The sequence below is a fragment of the Heptranchias perlo genome, chromosome 7, assembly GCF_035084215.1.
Source record: "Heptranchias perlo isolate sHepPer1 chromosome 7, sHepPer1.hap1, whole genome shotgun sequence".
In the NCBI taxonomy this organism is placed as follows: domain Eukaryota; kingdom Metazoa; phylum Chordata; class Chondrichthyes; order Hexanchiformes; family Hexanchidae; genus Heptranchias; species Heptranchias perlo.
In genome coordinates, this window is record NC_090331.1 from 14,104,465 (window position 1) to 14,129,992 (window position 25,528).

General features: G+C 43.5%; 1 protein-coding gene across 1 annotated transcript in view; it reads right to left on the reverse strand.

Moving 5' to 3' along the window:
• LOC137323529 (contactin-associated protein-like 5) overlaps positions 1–25,528 on the reverse strand; it is a 930,346-nt gene that overhangs the window by 421,027 nt on the left and 483,791 nt on the right. Inside the window, exons 9-10 of the mRNA XM_067987099.1 lie at positions 21,314–21,463; positions 11,228–11,399 (exon numbers count right to left, since the gene is read on the reverse strand). Coding sequence (XP_067843200.1) covers positions 11,228–11,399; positions 21,314–21,463 — 322 coding nt within the window. The remainder of the gene's footprint in view (positions 1–11,227; positions 11,400–21,313; positions 21,464–25,528) is intronic.

A 25,528-nucleotide genomic window follows, 5' to 3' on the forward strand; every position in this document is an offset into this window, starting at 1 on the left:
GTACTAAATTGTTCCGAGAGGTTTTTAAAATCTAAATTTTTAAAATGTTGTTCCTACTTTTCCTTTTGTCTCTTTCTCTTAGTCCAATCTTTCTTTCTCTCTCTCCATTTCTCTTCCTGTATCTAATTTGGCTCGAATTCATCCTGTTTCCTTCTCCATCGTTCGCTCTGTTTCTTTCTCGATCCTTACATCTCATTGGTGAAGGAGATACACTGTTGGTCAGTCATTCACTAAGGTCCCAGATGCCCTGTTATCTGCTCGCACATCCAGCAACTTACAGGGCAAAAAAAAAATTGAGCTGTAGGGTGCGGGAAAAGGTCTAACTGGGTATGCTGTGAGATGTCCCACTCCAGCAAATTCTGGGACAATGACTTCAGACCACCTCCCTCTGAAAAAGTTCATACCTGTGCATCATCTGGTATTGTGATATTGTTGTACATTACAGGGTTTTTCAATGTTGTGCCTTTAAAAGTCATCTTGTAATAGGAGCAGAGCTCATTTTGTTTCTCTTAGAATCATAGAAGTTTACAACATGGAAACAGGCCCTTCGGCCCAACATGTCCATGTCGCCCAGTTTATACCATGAAGCTAGTCCCAATTGCCTGCACTTGGCCCATATCCCTCTATACCCATCTTACCCATGTAACTGTCCAAATGCTTTTTAAAAGACAAAATTGTACCCGCCTCTACTACTGCCTCTGGCAGCTCGTTCCAGACACTCACCACCCTTTGAGTGAAAAAATTGCCCCTCTGGACCCTTTTGTATCTCTCCCCTCTCACCTTAAATCTATGCCCCCTCGTTATAGACTCCCCTACCTTTGGGAAAAGATTTTGACCATCTACCTTATCTATGCCCCTCATTATTTTATAGACTTCTATAAGATCACCCCGAAACCTCCTACTCTCCAGGGAAAAAAGTCTCAGTCTATCCAACCTCTCCCTATAAGTCAAACCATCAAGTCCCGGTAGCATCCTAGTAAATCTTTTCTGCACTCTTTCTAGTTTAATAATATCCTTTCTATAATAGGGTGATCAGAACTGTACACAGTATTCCAAGTGTGGCCTTACTAATGTCTTGTACAACTTCAACAAGATATCCCAACTCCTGTATTCAATGTTCTGACCAATGAAACCAAGCATGCTGAATGCCTTCTTCACCATCCTATCCACCTGTGACTCCACTTTCAAGGAGCTATGAACCTGTACTCCTAGATCTCTTTGTTCTATAACTCTCCCCAACGCCCTACCATTAACGGAGTAGGTCCTGGCCCGATTCAATCCACCAAAATGCATCACCTCACATTTATCTAAATTAAACTCCATCTGCCATTCATCGGCCCACTGGCCCAATTGATCAAGATCCCGTTGCAATCCTAGATAACCTTCTTCACTGTCCACAATGCCACCAATCTTGGTGTCATCTGAAAACTTACTAACCATGTCTCCTAAATTCTCATCCAAATCATTAATATAAATAACAAATAACAGCGGACCCAGCACTGATCCCTGAGGCACACCGCTGGTCACAGGCCTCCAGTTTGAAAAACAACCCTCTAAAACCACCCTCTGTCTTCTGTCGTCAAGCCAATTTTGTATCCAATTGGCTACCTCACCTTGGATCCGGTGAGATTTAACCTTATGTAACAACCTACCATGCGGTACCTTGTCAAAGGCTTTGCTAAATTCTATGTAGACCACGTCTACTGCACAGCCCTCATCTATCTTCTTGGTTACCCCTTCAAAACACTCAATAAAATTTGTGTGATTTTCCACTCACAAAACCATGCTGACTGTTCCTAATCAGTCCCTGCCTCTCCAAATGCCTGTAGATCCTGTCTCTCAGAATACACTCGAACAACTTACCCACTACAGATGTCAGGCTCACCGATCTGTAGTTCCCAGGCTTTTCCCTGCCACCCTTCTTAAACAAAGGCACAACATTTACTACCCTCCAATCTTCAGGCACCTCACCTGTAGCTGTCGATGATTCAAATATCTCTGCTAGGGGACCCGCAATTTCCTCCCTAAGCTCCCATAACGTCCTGGGATACATTTCATCAGGTCCCGGAGATTTATCTACCTTGATGCGCGTTAAGACTTCCAGCACCTCCCTCTCTGTAATATGTACACTCCTCAAGACATCACTATTTATTTCCCCAAGTTCCCTAACATCCATGCCTTTCTCAACCGTAAATACCGATGTGAAATATTCATTTAGGATCTCACCCATCTCTTGTGGTTCCGCACATAGATGACCTTGTTGATCCTTAAGAGGCCCTACTCTCTCCCTAGTTACTCTTTTGCCCTTTATGTATTTGTAGAAGCTCTTTGGATTCTCCTTTGCCTTATCTGACAAAGCAATCTCATGTCCCCTTTTTGCCCTCCTGATTTCTCTCTTAACTCTACTCCGGCAATCTCTATACTCTTCAAGGGATCCACTTGATCCCAGCTGCCTATGCATGTCATATGCCTCCTTCTTCTTTTTGACTAGGGCCTCAATCTCCCGAGTCATCCAAGGTTCCCTACTTCTACCAGCCTTGCCCTTCACTTTATAAGGAATGTGCTTAACCTGAACCCTGGTTAACACACTTTTGAAAGCCTCCCACTTACCAGACGTCCCTCTGCCTGCCAACAGACTCTCCCAATCAACTTCTGAAAGTTCCTGTCTAATACAATCAAAATTGGCCTTTCCCCAATTTAGAATTTTAACTTTTGGGCCAGACCTATCATTCTCCATAGCTATCTTAAAACTAATGGAATTATGATCACTGGTCCCAAAGTGATCCCTCACTAACACTTCTGTCACCTGCCCTTCCTTATTTCCCAAGAGGAGGTCAAGTTTTGCCCCCTCTCTCGTCGGGCCATCCACATACTGAATGAGAAATTCCTCCTGAATACACTCAACAAATTTCTCTCCATCCAAGCCCCTAATGCTATGGCTGTCCCAGTCAATGTTGGGAAAGTTAAAGTCCCCTACTATTACCACCCTATTTTTCTTGCAGCTGTCTGTAATCTCCTTATATATTTGCTCCTCAATTTCCCGTTGACTATTTGGGGGTCTGTAGTACAATCCTATCAAAGTGATCTCTCCCTTCTTATTTTTCAGTTCTACCCATATAGACTCAGTGGGCGAACCCTTGGATATATCCCCTCTCACTACTGCCGTGATGTTCTCCCTAATCAAGAACGCAACTCCCCCTCCTCTCTTACCTCCTGCTCTATCTTTCCTTCTGTTGATTTTTAGAAATTATTTGACACAGTCTTATGCTGTGAAAAATTTCTGCAGCCCTGAATATGGCCGTAAACAGCAATAGCAAATGAAATAAATGTTTAACAAAACATTCTCACATTTCCTCTTGTGAATTTGAAAACTAGATATGAGCATTCAGCTTTACTCAGACATCAACTTAGGGAGAAGCCAAAGTATAGGTCTTTGTGAGGCTTGAAACTCGAGGCCATGATCTGACCAGCAGTCACAGCGATGCATACTGACATTAGATCATAAAGGACACTGATGAACACCATCTTAAGTTCAGCAGGTACGGTCATACAAACTGAACAACCTAGTAAGGACACTGGCATTTACTGCTACTACATCACCACTGACTGTGGGGTGTTACCTCACTGACTTACCAGGGACACAGATACATATGGACCCTAGAGCACCAAGGACACTATTGTGCGTTGCCACCAAATGATCAAGGACATTGATGAACACTGGAAATGTGCTACCAGTGACTATGATGAAAACTGCTATTAATTCAATGACACCAACACCTGCAGCCCACAGGGACACCAGGGACACTGATGCACATTAGTGCTAGCCTAATATGCTATCATGATAGCAGCAGGGGGAATGATGACAAGTGCAAGTAACCCACCAGAGACATTGATTCATATTGCCAGCAGTCCAGGAGGGTGTATGTTCACTAGCCCGCCAGGGTAAATGGTGTATTCTTCCATTGGCCCCACTGCGGTGAATGATGCATACAGTCACTAGCCCATTGGAGTGAATGATGCATACTGGAATTTGCCCACTACGGCCGAGGATGTACACTGGAATTAGCTCCCTCGAGTGAATGATGCGTGCTGCCACCATCCCCCAGGTGAATGATGCATACTGCTACCATCCCCTAGAATGACTGATGTATACTGGCACTAGCCCACCAGGGCGATTGTTGCAAGCCATGATGGATCACCATCGACCAAGGACATAGTTGGACACAACTTCCTCCTTCTATTTAACTGACAAGGCTCAGGGTGTGTGAAGTCAAAATTAGTTCAAATTCAAGTTTTCACAATCCAATGAAAAGCTGCCTGAATCAGATCACGAATGATTCTCAGTTTGGTTTAGCCCGTCTCTAGTGAAGGCCCTGACTCCTGATGACTTCAATATCTTTGTTACAAGGTGAATTACACCAACCAATCAACTGAGAATGAATGTGATAGAGTCGATGAATATGGAAGTGACATTTTTCTTATTTGCCCTTCTGCAGCAACAGGCAATGCTGATTAGACAGAACCAACAATAAATGCAAAAATACACAGATTTTCTTGGTGTGATTCCCCATTCTTAGGCTCTAGATTTCATTAATGCAAAATAATTATATAATTTGTGACAAAACATCATGGCCTAGAGTTTCCGTTAGTTTACTCTGGTTTTATCAGTGCAATCCGGTCGCAGTCGGCTGAACCAGTGCAAAAGGTGGCAGAAACTCAAGTGTTAGTTCTGCTCGAACTTCTGCGATCTTTAACGCTGATTTAAAAATCATCGCGCCCTAAGCCCGCCCCGCCCTCAAAACTGGCCACGCCCCCAGATCGAAAAAACGAGGATGACGAGTTTCCACCCATTTGCAGCCAGTCTAGGAGGGTCTTCAAATTAAGCTTGTTTTCTTAGGCGCAAAGGCAATGGTAGGCATGTTTTAAACGATCAAAAATAATTAATTTACTCAAAAACTGACAAGCGGACACCAATGAAACTAGTAAATAGTTCAGTATAGTTTTTTAAGTCATTTTCAGTGACTTAAAATCACAGATGGACAAATAGACACTCCTTTTAAAAATGCTTATTTCTTGTGATAAACCCATTTTCATCTGTATTAATAAAACTGCACCAGGTTACCACTCTTGAGTACATTAATGAGTATTTTTGAAAGCAAAAGAAAAAAAGGAACTATTACATTCTGTTACGCAGCCCGATTGCGCTGGTTCATGGAAGATTTTATGTTTGTGATTATGCAAATGCATTTTAGTGGAAACTTGAACTGTAACCCAGCCAGCGCAACTTCAAGAGCATTTTGCACCCAATTTCCCGATTGCGCCCAAAGCAGAAACTCTACGCCCATATAATGATCTGCTCGATGGCTTTATAATAAAGGACTAGTGTACCATTCAGCAAGAGATATTTTTAAAAATGTAGTCTGAAAAGGCCAGCGCTAGGAGTATTTATTTAAAGTGACAAAACATTTTAATTCTAGCCGTCTACTTGTACAAGTAGATGTGAAAAGCTGAATATTCCACACAGTTCTCTCTCAAGAATTACAAATATGTATGGTACAAAAGCAAATTAATCCTTTTCAGTTGTGCTTTTTGGAACATACAAATGCTTGATTTACACAGCGCCTTATCAAGTCATTGAAACATCTCAAAGTGTTTGGCACAATGAATTGTTTTTGAAGTGCAATGACTGCTGTGTGGGTAAATGGAGCAGCCATTGTGTGGCACCAATTTCATATAAACGGCCAGTTAATCTGCTTTTTTTCTGGTATTGGTTAAGGGAGTACTTCACTAAATCACTGGGACAATGCTCTATGGTTCTTTAGGTAGCACCAAAGGATTTTATTAAAATATCCAGCTCAAGTGTTAGAAGGCAAACCACATCTCGGTTCAATATCTCAGCACCTCTTATGTTTCAGTACTCCCTCAACAATGCACTGGAATGTCAGCCTGGATTAAGAGCTCAAATCCTGGTATGCAACTCGAATCCACAGCCTGCTGGTGCAGAGGCAAGAATGATAACAACTAAGCCAGGCTAATATAAATAGATTGGCAGCCTCCATTTCCCACCCTCCTTCAAATTACCATATGTATTTTTCATCATTCTTTTCTTTTTAATTTTTAGGGATTGGACAATTAAGGGGTGATCTAATTGAGGTATTTAAGATGATTAAAGGATTTGATAAGGTCGATAGAGAGAAGCTATTTCCTCTGGTGAGGAATTCCAGAACAAGAGGGCATAACCATAAAATTAGAGCAAGGCCATTCAGGGTTGATGTCAGGAAGCACTTCTTCACACAAAGGGTAATGGAAATCTGGATGTCTCTCCCCTAAAAAGCTGTTGAGGCTGGGGGTCAATAGAAAATTTGAAAACTGAGATTGATAGATTTTTGTTTCAATAAGGGTATTAAGGGATACAGAACAAAGGCAGGTAAATGGAGTTAAGATACAGATCAGCCACGATCTAAGAAAATGGCAGAACCGGCTCGAGGGGCTGAATGGCCTACTCCTGTTCCTATCCAGCATTATGAGAAGCACTACTTTTTTGCACTCCTTCCATGAATCCTGTTTCTGGGTATATTTGGTCTGTGTCAGTGGCAGTGCAACCTCAGACACAGATGAAGAATTGCCTCCAACTCATTCCGTGACAATTATCATTTCAGTTCTTGTGTTCAAACAATTTTTTTTCCCCTGCTTTGAGCTCATACCTACATTTCTGGTAAAATTAGTTAAGAATAATATCACCCTTAGTGCAATAGTTTCCACCTCAATCCCTTAATAGGCGGAATGACGTTTTATCGGGTTTTGACTTCATGATCTGTTTATATACAGCAACTTGCATTTATATAGTGCCTTTAATGTAGTAAAAACATTCCAAGGCACTTCACAGGAGTGCTATCAAACAAAATTTGACACTGAGCTATGTGAGAATGATGTTAAGACAGGTGACCAAAAGTTCGGTCAAAGAGGTAGGTTTTAAGGAGTGTCTTAAAGGAGGAGAGAGAGGTAGAGTTTCTATATTGTTAAGAGTATTATTTAAATGACAAAAAGGGGCAAAATTGTACATTGACTCACCCAGACCTTAAATATTCCTCCCCAAGAAACCTGCTTTGATATTCCAATTTACTCATTTTGGGCATTGAGATAATAGGATAATTTTGCTCTCTGAACCTATAAAATTGGATGCAGATTTTTCTGCATAGTACATAAGAACATAAGAAATAGGAGCAGGAGTAGGCCAATCGGCCCCTCGAGCCTGCTTCACCATTCAATAAGATCATAGCTGATCTGATCCTAACCTCAAATTTAAATTCATGTCCAATTTCCTGCCCGCTCCCCGTAACCCCTAATTCCCTTTACTTCTAGGAAACTGTCTATTTCTGTTTTAAATTTATTTAATGATGTAGCTTCCACAGCTTCCTGGGGCAGCAAATTCCACAGACCTACTACCCTCTGAGTGAAGAGGTTTCTCCTCATCTCAGTTTTGAAGGTTGTAAACAATTTTACAACACCAAGTTATAGTCCAACAATTTTATTTGAAATTTACAAGCTTTCGGAGGCTTCCTCCTTCCTTAGGTAAATGTCAGGAACTCCTCGAAGCCTACGCATTTATAAATCACAGAACAATACATGGTGATTACAGACAGTCTTTGCAACTGCCCGTTGCCAAGGCAATCACAGTGTTCAGACAGAGAGGTGTTACCTACAGAGCCCCCGAGTTTTGAAGGAGCAGCCCCTTATTCTAAGATTATGCCCCCTAGTTCTAGTTTCACCCATCCTTGGGAACATCCTTACCGCATCCACCCGACCAAGCCCCTTAAGTACATGTGGTGTCACCCTTAGCTCAGTCGTACTCCTCTCACCTCTGAGCACATCATCTAGGCTGACAATTTAGTGTAGTACTGAGGGAGTGCTACACTGTCGGAGGTGCCATCTTTAAAAAGAGATGTTAAACCTCACAGGTGGACACAAAACATTCCACGGCACTATTTCACAGAAGAGCAGAGCAATTCTTCCAGTGTCCTGGCCAACATTTATCCCTCAATCAACATTACTAAAACAGATGAATTCGTGACTTATCTCATTGCCGTTGTCTGTTCCCCACATTGCAGCAGTAACTACACTTTAAAAGTACTTAATTAGCTGTGAACACTTTGGGACCTCCTTAGGTCGTGAAAGGCATTATGAACCTTGGTTTGACCACACTTGGAGGACTGTGCACAGTTCTGGTTTCCATATTACAAAAAGTATATTGAGGCACTGGAGAAGGTGTAGAAATGATTTACAAGGATGATACAAGAACTGAGGTTATAACTATCAGGAGAGATTGAACTGTTTGGGGCTTTTCTCTCTAGAAAAGAGAAGGCTGAGGAGTGATCTAATGGAGGTCTTCAAAATTATGAAGGGTTTTTACAGGATAGACATAGAGAAGATGTAGGGGAATCCAAAACTAAGGGTCATAAATTTAAGATAGTCACTAATAAATCCAATATGGAATTCAGGAGAAACTTCTTTACCCAGAGAGTGGTTAAAAGTGGAACTTGCTACCACATGGAGTAGCTGAGACGAATAGCATAGATGTATTTAAGGGGAAGTTAGCTAAGTACAATAGGGAGAAAGGATACAGAAGGATGTGCTGATGGCGTTAGATGAAGTAGGGTGGGAGGAGGGAGGAGGTTTTTGTGGGGCATAAACACCGGCATCGACCTGATGGGCCGAATGGCCTGTTCCTGTGCAGTTAATTCTATGTAAGTTCATTCTTAGTGCTGTATGCGATATGTGGAGGTACACAAATGATATGGACTTATTTTCAGTAATTTAAATGTACGTTATAATCCAGTGAAATGTGAGTATGCCAGAAAAGCCAAAAGGTAACAGCACAATGCAGTTAATCACAACGCCTATTGTGTCAGTTTGGCTTCTTCCCTAGGTTGCACCCTCACCTCGTTGACGAGTTTATGGGTTTGAGTCTCACATCAAGACTCGAGCTCATAATCTAGGCTGACACTCCAGCTCAGCACCGAGGGTATGTTGTATTGGAGGTGCCGTCCTTCAGGTGAGACCTCAAACCATGATGCCACCTTCCATTTAAAGAACTTACGGCACTTTGCGAAGAGCAGGAAGTTCTCCGAGTGCCAATATTTCTTCCTCAACCAGTACCACCAAACAGGTTAATTGCTTATTCATTGCTTGTTCCATTTTATCAACAAGTATCCTGAGCTCTACCCTGCACAATTCATATAAAGTTCCATTGCCACATTATATCCCATGCTAATGCCATTCATTCATCACCATTGCTTTCAGCGGCCTCCAATGATTTCCCTCTCCAAGCACACTGACTTCAATATCCTGTCCTCATATACAATTTGCTCCATGGCTTCATTCCCCTTTACTTCTATAACTTGCACCTGTTCTACATCCTAGTTCCCATCCTTTTCAAACTATGGCTTTCCCTCCCTCTGCTCCACCACTAGAAGAGCCTTCAGCCCAAGAAAGCTCTGCACTCTGGAATTCTTTCCCGAAACCACTCTACATGCTGCATTTCTCCCCATCTTCAAAAATCTCCTCAAAGCCCATCAAGTTGACCAAGCTTTCGGTCACCAAATCCAACTCCTGCATGATGACTGTTCCCCTCCCCTTTCATTGAAGGGCCTTTAACTCAACTATATTTCATGTAGAAAAACTTAAGTGCAGACTGCTGTTGTATTGCCATTTGTGGAATGTGGTTCACACAAAGTGGCTGCTGTGTTTACCTACGTAACAGCAGTCAGTGCACACCAAAAGTAACGCATTGCATAAAGCACTTAGATGTATTTCAATGTGAGAAGGCACTGCTGGCAGCCGTGTCTTCAGCTGCCTAGACCTTAAGCTCTGGAATTCTCTCCCTAAACCTCTCCACCTCTCTCTCCTCCATTAAGACGCTCTTTAAAACCGACCTCACCTGTCCTAATATCTCCTTATTTGGCTCAGTGTCAAATTTTGTCTGATAACGCTCCGGTGAAGCATCTTGGGGAGGTTTTACTGCATTAAAGACGCGATATAAATACAAGCTCTTGTTGTTGATTCAGGTAAAGAATCTATCTGAAACAAATCATTCTTAGGTAGGTGCAATGAAAGCGACACCATGAAGATCACACATTTTGAAACCTATTACTGGTTTGGCCAATTTGGTGACATCTCTCTCTGTATTTTCTCAAAGACCTGAGGGGTGAACAGGAGAAGGAAAACTACAGGAATATGTTCCCTTGTGTGAAGGACAAATGATATGAAGATGACCCAGGTCAAATTTAAGAATTTCTTTTTAAACTGCAGCTTTGAATGTGTTATATATACAAATAATGTACAAATACATTGCAGATAAAAACTGTTCTGCAGCACTAGTATGAACCAATCTCCAATTTATTGCACACATAAATTTTCTGCCTTTAGTAAAAGCAATCAAAATATACATCACGACTCAAAGCTCAAAGGAGAAAAACAAGGTCTTAAAATTCCTCACACTCTCACACCCAACTTGAATCCGGTAACAGTGAATAATGTACACACCACTCACAGAATGTTCACAGAGCCTTGTCTCCACATACAGACAAACCCCACCAAAATTACAGCCATATGGGGTGGTGATGGAGCGACTGCAGTTGTATTCATTCAGACCTCGACGGGAGGGGGGCAAACAGCAAAAATAAATAAATAAGCCAAACTCCTGGCGCTGATCGATATCCAGTGAGTCCGTGCTGAAAGTGTATTGATGTGACCTTTGGGCGATGACAGAATCGGGATTGGCCGTGTTATCCCCAACGCTCACTGTCTGAGCAATGGCTACCAAGGCAGGGTGATGGAACTTGTCCAGAACCTGTGGAACTGTAACTCAACACATGTCAGAACCTTCAAAGGGGGTGGGGGTCCAAGAAGGCTTCAGGTTCTGCAGTCCCAATACTATGCGGTGATATAAAAAGTTCAGCTTTACCGGTTGACACATTGCTCGTGGCCCAAGAGTGCATGATATTGTCACTCAGTAAAGTGAGGTAGAACACTATCATCACTTATTTAAATGAGTTTGAAGAACCATTTGAAACTCAGATAACTCCGTTCCGACTTAAACTTTCCAATATAATTCAGGAAAACAACCACAATCTTTACAGTAGCAAACGATTACCTCTAGAAACATTCATACAAAGGAGAAGTTACATTGCACATAATTATTCACTGTTAGAGAGAGCAATACAATTACCTGTCTTGGATACCACACAAATCTATATGTAGGTCAGTGAAGTTTCCCTGCAAGCTTTGTTGCACCAATATGAGATCCACTGCTTGGTTGTCTATCAATATGAGCCGCATACAGCCTTCAAACGTACCGAAGGGATTTAAACAATCAGCGTCACTGCTATTTTCAGGGCAACCTTTGAAGGAGAAAACACATATTAAATAGAAGGAAGACAGGAATTGTTTGCGAACAGCAAAAGGCTATACGGCCCAACGACCTTATTCCTTTTTGACAGCTGATGATTAGCTAGAGAGGACACAACAGGGCTCTGGGCAGATATAATTATTCTTTCATAAGTATTTAAAGCATATCAATCATTAATATATGATTGTTGCATGTATAGGGGACGGTAGCATAGTGGTTATGTTACTGGACTAGTAATCCAGAGGCCTAGGCCAATAATCCGGAACCATGAGTTCAAATCCTACCACGGCAGCTGGGGAATTTAAATTCAATTAAATAAAAAAAACATTTGGAATTTAAAAAACTAGCATCAGTAATGGTGACCATAAAACTACTGGATTGTCGAAAAAACCCATCTGGTTCACTAATGTCCCTTAGAGACAGAAACCTGCCATCCTCACCCAGTCTGGCCTATATGTGACTCCAGACCCACTGCAATGGGTTCTTAATTGCCATCTGAAATGGCCTAGCAAGCCACTCAGTTTAAAATCTCGCTAAAGTAATAATAAGAATAAAACCGGACGGACCACGAGGCACCGGACACGACAAAGGAAAACCAAGCCCAGTCGACCCTGCAAAGTCCTCCTCACGAACATCTGGGGACTTGTACCAAAATTGGGAGAGCTGTCCTACAGACTAGTCAAGCAACAGCCTGACATATCCATACTCACAGAATCATAACTTTCAGCCAACGTCCCAGACTCTTCCATCACCATATGTCCTGTCCCACCAGCAGGACAGACCCACCAGAGATGGCGGTACAGTGATATACAGTCAGGAGGGAGTGGCCCTGGGAGTCCAGACCCCATGAAATCTCATGGCAGCAGGTCAAACATGGGCAAGGAAACCTCCTGCTGATTACCACCTACCATCCTCCCTCAGCTGATGAATCAGTCCTCCTCCATGTTGAGCACCACTTGGAGGAAGCACTGAGGGTAGCAAGGGCACAGAATGTACTCTGGGTGGGGGACTTCAATCTCCATCACCAAGAGTGGGTCGGTAGCACCACGACTGACTGAGCTGGCCGAGTCCTGAAGGACATAGCTGCCAGACTGGGCCTGCGGCAGGTGGTGAGCAAACCAACACGAGGGAAAAACCGACTTGACCTTGTCCTCACCAATTCTACCTGTCGCAGATGCAGCTGTCCATGACAGTATTGGTAAGAGTGACCACCGCACAGTCCTCATGGAGATGAAGTCCTGTCTTCGCACTGAGGACACCATCCAACGTGTTGTGTGGCACTATCACCGTGCTAAATGGGATAGATTCAGAACAGATCTAGCAGCTCAAAACTGGGCATCCATGAGGTGCTGTGGGCCATCAGCAGCAACAGAATTGTATTCCAGAACAATCTGTAACCTCATGGCCTGGCATATTCCTCACTCTACCATTACCAACAAGCCAGGGGGTCAACCCTGGTTCAACGAGGAGTGTAGAAGAGCATGCCAGGAGCAGCACCAGGCATACCTAAAAATGTGGTGCCAACCTGGTGAAGCTACAACTCAGGATTACATGCGTGCTAAACAGCGGAAGCAACATGCTATAGACAGAGCTAAGTGATTCCACAACAAACGGATCAGATCAAAGCTCTGCAGTCCTGCCACATCCAGTTGTGAATGGTGGTGGACAATTAAACAACTAACGGGAGGAGGAGGCTCTGTAAACATCCCCATCCTCAATGATGGCAGAGTCCAGCACGTGAGTGCAAAAGACAAGGCTGAAGCGTTTGCAACCATCTTCAGCCAGAAGTGCCGAGTGGATGATCCATCTCGGCCTCCTCCCGATATCCCCACCATCACAGAAGCCAGTCTTCAGCCAATTCGATTCACTCCATGTGATATCAAGAAATGGCTGAGTGCACTGGATACAGCAAAGGCTATGGGCCCGACAACATCCCGGCTGTAGTGCTGAAGACTTGTGCTCCCGAACTAGCCGCGCCTCTAGCCAAGCTGTTTCAATACAGCTACAACACTGGTATCTACTCGACAATGCGGAAAATTGTCCAGGTATGTCCTGTCCACAAAAAGCAGGACAAATCCAATCCGGCTAATTACTGCCCCATCAGCCTACTCTCAATCATCAGCAAAATGATGGAAGGTGTTGTCAACAGTGCTATCAAGCTGCACTTACTCACCAATAACCTGCTCACCGTTGCTCAGTTTTGGGTTCCGCCAGGACCACTCGGCTCCAGACCTTATTACAGCCTTGATCCAAACATGGACAAAAGAGCTGAATTCCAGAGGTGAGGTGAGAGTGACTGCCCTTGACATCAAGGCAGCATTTGACTGAGTGTGGCACCAAGGAGCCCCAGTAAAATTGAAGTCAATGGGGAAAACTCTCCAGTGGCTGGAGTCATACCTAGCACAAAGGAAGATGGTAGTGGTTGTTGGAGGCCAATCATCTCAGCCCCAGAACATTGCAGCATGAGTTCCTCAGGGCAGTATCCTCGGCCCAACCATCTTCAGCTGCTTCATCGATGACCTTCCTTTCATCATAATGTCAGAAATGGGGATGTTCGCTGATGATTGCAAAGTGTTCAGTTCCATTTGCAACCCCTCAGATAATGAAGCAGTCCGTGCCCACATGCAGCAAGACCTGGACAACATCCAGCCTTGGGCTGATAAAAGGGAAGTAACATTCGCGCCAGACAAGTGCCAGGCAATGACCATCTCCAACAAGAGAGAGTCTAACCACCTCCCCTTGACATTCAATGGCATTACCATCGCCAAATCCCCCACCATCAACATCCTGGGGGTCACCATTGACCAGAAACTTAACTGGACCAGCCATATAAATACTGTGGCTGCAAGAGCAGGTCAAAGGCTGGGTATTCTGCAGTGAGTGACTCACCTCCTGTCTCCCCAAAGCCTTTCCACCATCTACAAGGCACAAGTCAGGAGTGTGATGGAATACTCTCCACTTGCTTGGATGAGTGCAGCTCCAACAACACTCAAGAAGCTCGACACCATCCAAGATAAAGCAGCCCGCTTGATTGGCACCCCATCCACCACCCTAAACATTCACTCCCTTCACCACCGGCGCACAGTGGCTGCAGTGTGTACCATCCACAGGATGCACTGCAGCAACTCGCCAAGGCTTCTTCGACAGCACCTTCCAAACCCGCGACCTCTACCACCTGGAAGGACAAGGGCAGCAGGCACATTGGAACAACACCACCTGCACGTTCTCCTCCAAGTCACACTCCATCCAGACTTGGAAATATGTCGCCATTCCTTCATCGTCATTGGGTCAAAATCCTGGAACTCCCTTCCTAACAGCACTGTGGGAGAACCTTCACCACATGGACTACAGCGGTTCAAGGCAGCGGCTCACCACCACCTTCTCAAGGGCAATTAGGGATGGGCAATAAATGCTGGCCTCACCAATGATGCCCACATCCCATGAACGAATAAAAAAATAATGTTTAGGACAGCAATCCAAGGGTAAATCTTTTACACACCTTAACACTGCATAGGTTTTAATGATATTTTCACTACAGTCTTGATCTCTCAACAGTAACCACTTATGTAGCATCTTTAATATAACATAAACATCCCAAGGCGTATCTCAAATGGGTAGAGGGGGAAGCGGACACTGAGCACGAGTTGAAAGCGTCAGAGGAGGTAACTGAAGTCATCATCAAGGAAGCTTTTGAAGATGTGGAAAAATGTCGGAAGAATGAAAAGAAAAGAAAGACTTGCATTTATATATCGCCATTCATAATCTCAGGATATCCCAAAGTGCTTTCCAGCCAACAAAGTTATTTTGAAGTGTAGTCACTGTTTTAATGCAGGGAAAATGTTCCAGACATCAAGGTAATGATGGTTGAAGGCTCTACCAAAGATGTACTGGTGTAACAGGGCACAGACATCGAACAGCAGGATGTGCAAGTCGACTGCAGGTCTGGAAGAGGTTGCAGAAGTAGAGCAGGGCGAGGCCATGAAGTGATGTATCAATGAGGATAAGGACAAGCACGTTGTCATGTCAATACCAATAATCACCATGCACTGGCTCTCACTGGAAAATGATATTCATTTGAACCCTGGTAAAGACATACTCTTCTTTACAAGAAATGTTATTGTTAGAATTAGTGTCGGCTCAGATCAGGATGTACAAAATATGCAAATAGAAACAGCTATGTGGGAAAACTTCATGCAACAACCCATTCTGTCATTAATTAAGCAATTAAATATAAAACTACCACAGAACACTTAACAAGAAGCTATATTAAATAAGTCAGTTTTCGAAAACATGCCGCTGTCTTTTAGTTGAATCTGACAGTTTGGTGATACAGTACATAACAACGTAATAAGCTAATTATGAACATTTATGCTTAGATTAAAATTCTTTTATTTAAGTGTTGTGATCAGCGTATGACTTTTATATAAAGGAAATGCAGGGGAATGAGATGGAGTTTTACAAATTGAAATTCTAATATCCGCAGTGTTTATTTGAAGTCAGCTTTACTAAATGCAAGGCTAAATTCACTGATACCGTGTACTGAACTCCCAGCTCAATGCGGATGCGGAACGGATTAATCGGTGCTCAGGTGTCGTAGCCTCATCTCCGAATCACGATCCCTTCAAGTGCAACTGCCCACTGTAAAGCTTGCTGACTTCACCCTTTTGTCCAGCTCTCTATCCTGCTCTGATTATACCATGATTTCTTTTGCGACATTTATACCTCCAGCAGCTTCAGTTACCAGAGAAGATGAATCTCACTTCTATTTGATAACACTGACTCCACCAAGACCCATCCAAGTAAGCATCTTGGCAGTCTAGTCGCACAGTTTTAGTTTCAGTCTAACAGTTGGAGGTAACACAAGTCCGAGAATCCTATCCCCGTTAAAAATTTGATCTAATCCACGTGCGGGAAAGAATCCGATCTCTACTTAGCTATTTACGAAGCGTTTAAAGAAGTGCAGGTTTGCTGTTAATCATCACAGTATCATAATATGTTACAGCACAGAAGGTGGCCATTCGGCCCTTATCGTGCCCGTGCAAGCTGTTTGAAAGAGCTATCCAATTACTCCCACTCCCCTGCTCTTTCCCCATCACCCTATAAATTGTTTCCCTTCAAGTATTTATCTAATTCCCTTTTGAAATTTCTTATTCAATCTGCATCCACCACCCTTTCAGGCAGTAGATTCAAGATCAAAACAAAATTTGTGCAAAAAAAATGTTTCCTCATGTCGCCCCTGGTTCTTTTGCCAATCGCCTTAAATATGTTTCCTCTGGTTAACGACCCTTCTGCCACTAGAAACGGTTTCTCCTTATTTACTCTGTCAAATCCGTTCACGATTTTGAACACCTCTATCAAATCTCCCCTTAACCTTCTAGGAGACCAATCCCAGTTTCTCCAGTCTCTCCAATAACTGAAGTCCCTCATCCCTGGAACCATTCTAATAAATCTATTCTGCACCCTTTCTAAGGCCTTGAAATCCTTTCTAAAGTGTGGTGCTCAGAATTGAACACAATACTCCAGCTGAGGCCTATTCAGTGTTTTATAAAGGTTAAGCATAATTTCCTTGTTTTTGTATTCTATGCCTCTTTTAATAAAGCCCAGGATCCCATATGCTTTTTTTAACAACCTTCTCAACTTGTCCTGCCACCTTCAGAGATTTGTGTACATACACCCCCCAGGTCACTGTTCCTGTACCCCCTTTAAAATTGTATATTTAGATTATATTGCCTCTCCTCATTCTTCCTACCAAAATGTATCACTTCAAATCACTTCATATCAAAATGTATGACGACATTTTTGTTGCTGATAACAAAATTCAATTCTCACAAATTGAATACTTCAAACCCACATTGGGTCTTGCAATTTCAATAGCAGTTTATTAACTTTTGGAGGGGGCGGGGAAACGAGCATTTGTCCCAATTTATGGGTGAAGAGGATTATCGAGCTCCTGTAGACTTGGTAATGAAACAAGAATGATTTTAATTATGGTCGTGCCCTTTTATTTACCGTACAACTACCTCCTGCCCTAATGCCTCCATAGGCAAGTGTACTGCGTGGCATGGTACTCAACAAACTACGAAAGTGCAGCTTCAATCTTTGGTCTATTCTGAGTTAGTTGGTCTTAGCCAGAGCAGCAGTGGGTGAACTCCAATTAATAAGAACATAAGAAACAGGAGCAGGAGTAGGCCATGCGGCCCCTCGAGCCTGCTTCGCCATGTAAAAAGATCATGGATGATCTTTGATCTCAACTCCACTTTCCCGCCCAATCCCCATGTCCCTTGATTCCCTTAGAGTCCAAAAATCTATCGATCTCAGCCTTGAACACCCCTATCAAAATCGCCCACCCTTATTCTGAGACTGTGGCCCCTGGTTCTAGACTCTCCAGTCAGGGGAAACAGTCCCTCTGTATCTACCCTGTCAAGCCCTCTCAGAATTTTCACCTCTCATTCTTCTAAGCTTTCAAGAATTTTTTTTAAAAATTCTTTCATGGGATGTGGGTGTAGCTGGCAAGGCCAGCATTTATTGTCCATCCCTAATTGCCCATGAGAAGGTGGTGGTGAGCCGCCTTCTTGAACCGCTGCAGTCCGTGTGGTGAATGTTCTCCCGCAGTGCTGTTAGGAAGAGAGTTCCAGGATTTTGACCCACCGACAATGAAGGAATGGCGATATATTCCCAAATTGGGATGGTGTGTGACTTGGAGGGGAATGTGTAGGTGGTGTTGTTCCCATGTGCCTGCTGCTCTTGTCCTTCTAGGTGGTAGAGATAATGGGTTTGGGAGGTGCTGTCGAAGAAGCCTTGGCGAGTTGCTGCAGTGCATCCTGTGGATGGTACAGACTGCAGTCATGGTGCACCGGTGGTGAAGGGAGTGAATGTTTAGGGTGGTGGTTGGGGTGCCAATCAAGCGGGCTGCTTTGTCCTGGATGGTGTTGAGCTTCTTGAGTGTTGTTGGAGCTGCATTCATCCAGGCAAGTGGAGAGTATTCCATTACACTCCTGACTTGTGCCTTGTAGATGGTGGAAAGGCGCAGCAGGTGATCAAGAAGGCCAACGGAATGTTGGCTTTTATTGCTAGGGGGATAGAATATAAAAACAGGGAGGTATTGCTGCAGTTATATAAGGTATTGGTGAGACCGCACCTGGAATACTGCATACAGTTTTGGTCTCCATACTTAAGAAAAGACATACTTGCTCTCGAGGCAGTACAAAGAAGGTTCACTCGGTTAATCCCGAGGATGAGGGAGCGGACATATGAGGAGGGGTTGAGTAGATTGGGACTCTACTCATTGGAGTTCAGAAGAATGAGAGGCGATCTTATTGAAACATATAAGATTGTGAAGGGGCTTGATCGGGTGGATGCGGTAAGGATGTTCCCAAGGATGGGTGAAACTAGAACTAGGGGGCATAATCTTAGAATAAGGGGCTGCTCTTTCAAAACTGAGATGAGGAGAAACTTCTTCACTCAGAGGGTAGTAGGTCTGTGGAATTTGCTGCCCTAGGAAGCTGTGGAAGCTAAATCATTAAATAAATTTAAAACAGAAATAGACAGTTTCCTAGAAGTAAAGGGAATTAGGGGTTACGGGGGGCGGGCAGGAAATTGGACATGAATTTAGATTTGAGGTTAGGATCAGATCAGCCATGATCTTATTGAATGGCGGAGCAGGCTCGAGGGGCCGATTGGCCTACTCCTGCTCATATTTCTTATGTTCTTAGGGGAGTTAGGAGGTGAGTCACTCGCCACAGAATATCCAGCCTGCTCTTGTAGCCACAGTATTTATGTGGCTGGCCAGTTAAGTTTCTGGTCAATGGTGACCCCCAGGATGTTGATGGTGGGGAATTCGGCGATTGTAATGCCGTTGAATGTTAAGGTGAGGTGGTTAGACTCTCTCTTGTTGGAGATGGTCATTGCCTGGCACTTGTCTGGCGCGAATGTTACTTGCCACTTCTTAGCCCAGGCCTGGATGTTGTTCAGGTCTTGCTGCACGTGGGCACGGACTGCTTCATCGTCTGAGGGGTTGCGAATGGAACTGAACACTTTGCAATCATCAGCGAACATCCCCATTTCTGACCTTATGATGGAGGGAAGGTCATTGATGAAGCAGCTGAAGATGGTTGGGCCTAGAACACTGCCCTGAGGAACTCCTGCAGCAATGTCCTGGGGCTGAGATGATTCGACTCCAACAACCACTACCATCTTTCTTTGTGCTAGGTATGACTCCAGCCACTGGAGAGATTTCCCCCCGATTCCCCTTGACTTCAATTTTACTAGGGCTCCTTGGTGCCACACCCGGTCAAATGCTGTCTTGATATCAAGGGCAGTTACTCTCATCTCACCTCTGGAATTCAGCTATTTTGTCCATGTTTGGACCAAGGCTGTAATGAGGTCTGGAGCCGAGTGGTCCTGGCGGAACCCAAACTGAGCATCGGTGAGCAGGCCATTGGTGATTAAGTGCCGCTTGATAGCACTGTCGACGACACCTTCCATCACTTTGCTGATGATTTAGAGTAGGCTGATGGGGCGGTAATTGACCGGAATGGCCCATTCTTCTCAATCTCTCCTCATAGGACAATCTTCTCATCCCAATTTGGCCTCATTGTCCCCAGACTAGGGAGAAGAAAAAATAATAGGCCGTTTCCCCTGGTTGGAGAATCTAGAACTAGGGGTCATCATCTCAAGTTAAGGTTCGTAAATGGCCGATTCAAGATGATGAAAAATGTCTTACTCAGAGGGTTGTGAATCTTTGGAATTCTCTATCCCAGTGGACTGTGGATGCTCAGTCGTTGAGTATATTCAAGGCTGAGATCGATAGATCTTTGGACACTAAGTGAATCAAGGGATATAGGGATTGGGCAGGAAAGTGGAGTTGAGGTAGAAGATCAGCTATGATCTCATTGAATGGCAGAGCAGGCTCGAGGGGCCACATGGCCTACTCCTCTTATTTCTTATGTTCTTATGTGCCCACTGGCCATTGCTATCCGTGAACTCCTGCTACATATTTGGACACCAGATTGGACTTGGCTGTCAAGGTCCATGTGGATGAATAGCCCACTAACACTTATTGTCTGGTTTCACACATGAAGAGTGGACAATGTGCCAGAGTCCTGCAGCTGCCCATCTAATCTTTCTCCACCATCAATCACAGGGCCGGGGAGTTAAGGAGGGGAAAGTAAAGAGAAAATTACTCTCAACAGCAGAAAATGCTGTTGACTCTTGAAAATATGTATTGGGCCAACACATTCAGAACTCTGCCCACAACCCTATTGGTGGCATATCCTTCAGTTAGCATGCCCTTGAACTCTTGGAATTTTCTTCCTAAATCCTTCATCTCTCTCTCATCATTCAACACTTTGGCAAAACCTACCTTTTTAAACACACCTTTGGTCACTTCCTGTAACCTTTTCCCCTACTCCCTGCTTGACTTTCCACCAATCCATTTAGAAAGTGCCTTTGGAAGTTTTGTTCTGTTAAGGATGCTGCATGACTGAAAGTTGCTAAGTGAATATTTCATTCACCAGATTAGTTCAAGTTGTTCAGAGATTTATGCCACCAAATCTTTTGATGATTACATTTGAAGATAGGTTCAACGCATAAGAACATTAAATATTTATCAGTTATACGTTGCACCTGACTTGTGAAATAAAGGAAGATTACATGCTGAGGGAACGGTTATCCATATTGCTTGACAACAACAGTAACATTTTAATTTTTTAAAAACCCATCTGTGAGCTTTCAGTGTCAAAACACAAACAAGAGATAAGATTGTGACTCATGTGCTCACACATTCTAATAAAGAAGATTTCTGAGGTGCTTAATGGAATACCAGAAGTGAGAAATGGGGCATGTTAAAAGTAAATTAACTGAGAATGACTACACATGAAAAGATGCAATATGCTGATAAACACCTACCTCCAAAATAATAGCTGTTTCCAGAGTAAATCTGTATCTGGATAGTTGAATGAAAGGTTGAGGCAGCATTATTGTCCAATATGATGCTAACGCGATTCCTTCTGGCGTTCAAATTAATAGAATGCCACAGTCCATCATTTAGATTGACACCTAGAAAAATGAGATGCCTGATTAACAGGGAAACAACACGATTCTTTCACGAGGCAAGACATTTATAGTGTAAAAGACTGCTCTCTAGTTTGCTGAGATAGACAGGCATGGTTAAAAAATATATATATATATATATATACAGATTGTCAGAGAGAACTCGCCAGATTCTCAACTTTAAACCAAGTGAGTATGGTGTCGGAGCAGCTAGATTTGAGCAGGAGTGCCAGAACGGCACACAAGCCATCATCGGGTGTGTGAGTGGAGATACAGGTGTGGGGTTTGCTCGCATGCCAGCACTGACTAAGAATGACAATGGTTAGTATTGAAGGGCTGGGAATGGAGCCACAACAAACTTGGCCAGAGCTCAGTGTTGGAATGATACAAGAGCCTGCATAGGCTTAGCACAGGACATGCAAGGTCGGAGATTAGAAGATTCCGGGCTCAAGGAAAAGAATGTCTCAAAAGTAAAGGGGGGAAAATAGAAAGCTACAAAGAAAGTAAGGGATGACGCCCCCAATGACACAGAGTGAAAGAACAGAAATCAGATCAAACAGCAAGCAGCTCGTGAATAATAAGCCAGCGAAGATAGGGAAATTAGTTGGGGTTATTATTTAAAAGAAGGAAGCACAGGAACGAAGGAAACGCCAATGCAGAAAAACATTAGAGATAGTAATAGGAGGAACAGAGGTTAAGGATAACCTTCCCTGTGTGCACATTAAATCAGACAAGAGGGATCAGAAGATCAGGAAAAAAAGAATTCGGAAGAAAAGGCAGAACAAAAAGAATTTAGAAGAGCAGTCGGAAAAAAAAGTCAATTAAAGTGCAAGAAAATGCAGACAAAAGTAAAGAGATAACATTAGAAAGGTAGCTTAATGCCAAAGGAGCTTAGAAAGGCTTTAACATAAGCTAACTGAATAGTTGGAATCGATTCAATTAAGGAAATTTCTTTTGTGGAGTTAGCAGAAGGAATATCAGATGAAGTGTGCAAAAAGACTGAAGAGAAATTGGTCGAAAGACAGGAAAAAAGCCACGACAAGTGGCCCAACAGGAGATCATCAGAAAACTGCTTATTACCATATCAATTTAGTAAAACTTTTCAGAACTTTATCAAGAATGTATTACTTTGCCATTGCAAAAGCAATGCGCTTTGAGATGTTTCAATGGCATGCTAAGGTCATGTATAACTGCAAGTATCTCTTGCTCTTAAATCCTTAGGGTGCAAAAGAGATTAGATGTTCTTTTGACTTGAGCTTCAAACTCAGCTTCAAAATGTCTGACATTAAGCCAGCTCCTCAGCCCCCAGTGCTGGACGAGCCATCCTTTCCTGGTCAATGCAGGCTGCCACTCAGGCATATTCACACAACAGCAGTACACAGCCATAGTCAACAGGAACCTGCCATTCCCACAGTGGTGGCGGAACCAAGGTACAGGCTGCACAGATCAGGTCCGTACACCAAAGCCATGACTTCAGGTCAGAACATAGCCAACAGGTGGCCATCTATTACATACTGGCCTGCTGTAACGAAAAAGTAAACAGCCAGTAATGTAACATAACCCTTAATATTGCTTTTACTTTACCAATGTTACAGCATAGTCAATCCACAAGATCAGAAGTTAGGTTCAAGTGAAGGAGGCCCTTCAGCCCCTTTCACAAAGATAAATCTAGAGGAGGAATTCTTCCATAGAAATGCATGCCCAAGCAAGGCCTATTGTATATGGGTGTCAGCCATGGCTCATTGATTGCACTCTCGCCTGAGTCAGAATGTTGTGGGTTCAAGACTCATTTCAGAGCACAAAATCTAGGCTGACACTTCAGTGCAGTACTAAGGGAGTTCTGCAGTGTCCTTCCAATAAAACGTTAAGCCGAGGCCTCGTCTGCCCTCTCTGGTGGATGTAAAACATCCCATGGCAATATTTTGAAGAAGAACAGGGACGTTCTCCCCAGTATCCTGGCCAATATTTGTCCCTCAACCAACACCACCAAATAAAATAGATTACCTGGTCATTATCGCATTGCTGTTTGTGGGCACTTGTGCACAAATTGGCTGCCGTGTTTCCTACATTACAACAGTGACCGCACACCAAAAAGCACTTTGTTGATTGTAAAGCATTTTGGGATGTCCTGAGGTCATGAAAGGTCATAAGTTCTTTCTTTATTCCAGAATTCCCCCATCCACTTCCATACCCGGAAGACATTCTAGTGTTAATCACGCTTTGCTTTAAGAAGTCCTCCTGGCATCAGTCCTGAATTGACTTTTATAGATTTGTACCAATGTCTCCTTACTCTACTGTCATGCTTTAATTGATGTGTTGCTTTGGATTTACTTCTTCCTTTCATATATACCTCTATAAGGGCCCTTCTGATTTGCTTCCTTTCAAGGCTGAAAAGTCCAAGTTTTTCTAACTTTCCCTCATCGAATCATGGAAAGGTTACAGCATGGAAGGAGGCCACTCGGCTCACCGAGTCCGCACCGGCTCTATGCAAGAGCAATCCAGCTAGTCCCACTCCCCGCCCTATCCCCTCATAACTCAGTGTTTAGATACGAGAGCCCTGATTTTAACTCGGGGGAACATTCAGGGTGTAGGGGATGTGACGCGGCCGGGAATCTCCCATGGAGAGTAGAACGTGGGGCCCGGTCCATTTTACCTCCTGGGCCTCATTAGAATATCCTGGGCATCCCACCTCCCCTTCCATGCACTATTTCCGGTACGACTCCCCACTGTACTTAAAGCAGAGATGTATTCCCCGCTTTCATTTCATAGGAACGTAGGAACAGGAGTAGGCCATTCAGCCCCTCGAGCCTGTTCTGCCATTCAATTAGATCATGGCTGATCTGTACCTTCACTCTATCTGCCCACCTTGGTTCCATATCCCTTAATACCCTTGACCTAACAAAATTCTATCAAACTCAGTTTTGAAATTTTCAGTTCACCTCAAGCCTCAACAGCTTTTTTTGGGGAGAGAGTTCGAGACTTCCACTATCCTTTGTGTGAAGAAGTGCTTTCTGACATCACCCCTGAACGGCCTAGCTCTTATTTTAAAGTTATGCCGACTTGTTCTGGACTCCCCTCACCAGAGGAAATAGCCTTTCTCTATCTACCTTATGAAATCCTTTAATCAACTTAGACACATCAAGCAGATCGCCCCTTAATCTTCTGTACTCGAGGGAATACAAGCCTAGTCAATGCAACTTGTCTTCATTATTTAACCCTTTTAGCCCCGGTAACATTCTGGTCAATCTGTGCTGCAACCCCTCCAAGGCCAATATATCCTTCCTGAGGTGCGGTGCCCAGAACTGAACGCAGTCTCCAGATATGGTTTAACCAGAGCTTTATACAGCTGCAGCATAACTTTCACCCCTTTTTATTCCAGCTCACTTGAGGTGAAGGCTAACATTCAATTAGCTTTTTAAATTATTTTTTGTACCTATCCACTAGCTTTTAGTGAGTTCCGTACATGGATCCTTGAATCTTTCTGCTCCTCCACAGTTCCTAGCTTCTCCCCATTTAGAAATTACTCTGATCTATCTTTCTTAGGTCCAAAATGGATGACCTCGCACTTACCCACATTGAACTCCATCTGCCACAGTTTTGCCCACTCAATAAATCTATCAATGTCCCTTTGCAACTTTCTGCTCCTATCTACACTCCTTAATGTGCCACCGAATTTAGTGTTGATTCCTGTGTCAAAACTGTTGGAAAACGCTTTCTGGCAGCCAGGATGAGAAGAAAGGCTGCCTCATGATTCTGTGATGCCTCCTTGGAGGCTTTAATTGAGGGAGTGGACTGTGGGGGAGAGATGTTCAAGGGAGACAGAGTGCTTGAAAGCAATAGGGAGGGAGAGGAGCACGAGAAGGGATTGCAAGCTATGGTCACTGTTATGGTCACACAGGATGTCTTTGGTGATTATAGGAGAAAATTCGGAGAGGTAACTGAAATATATTTTTCAGAGGTTCATGAAGGAGGGAAGAAGAGGAAGCAAGGTTGAGGGATTCAGTGGGAACGTAGAATTACATAGAATGTACAGCACAAATTCTGCCGCTCACTCAAATGTATTAATTGGTT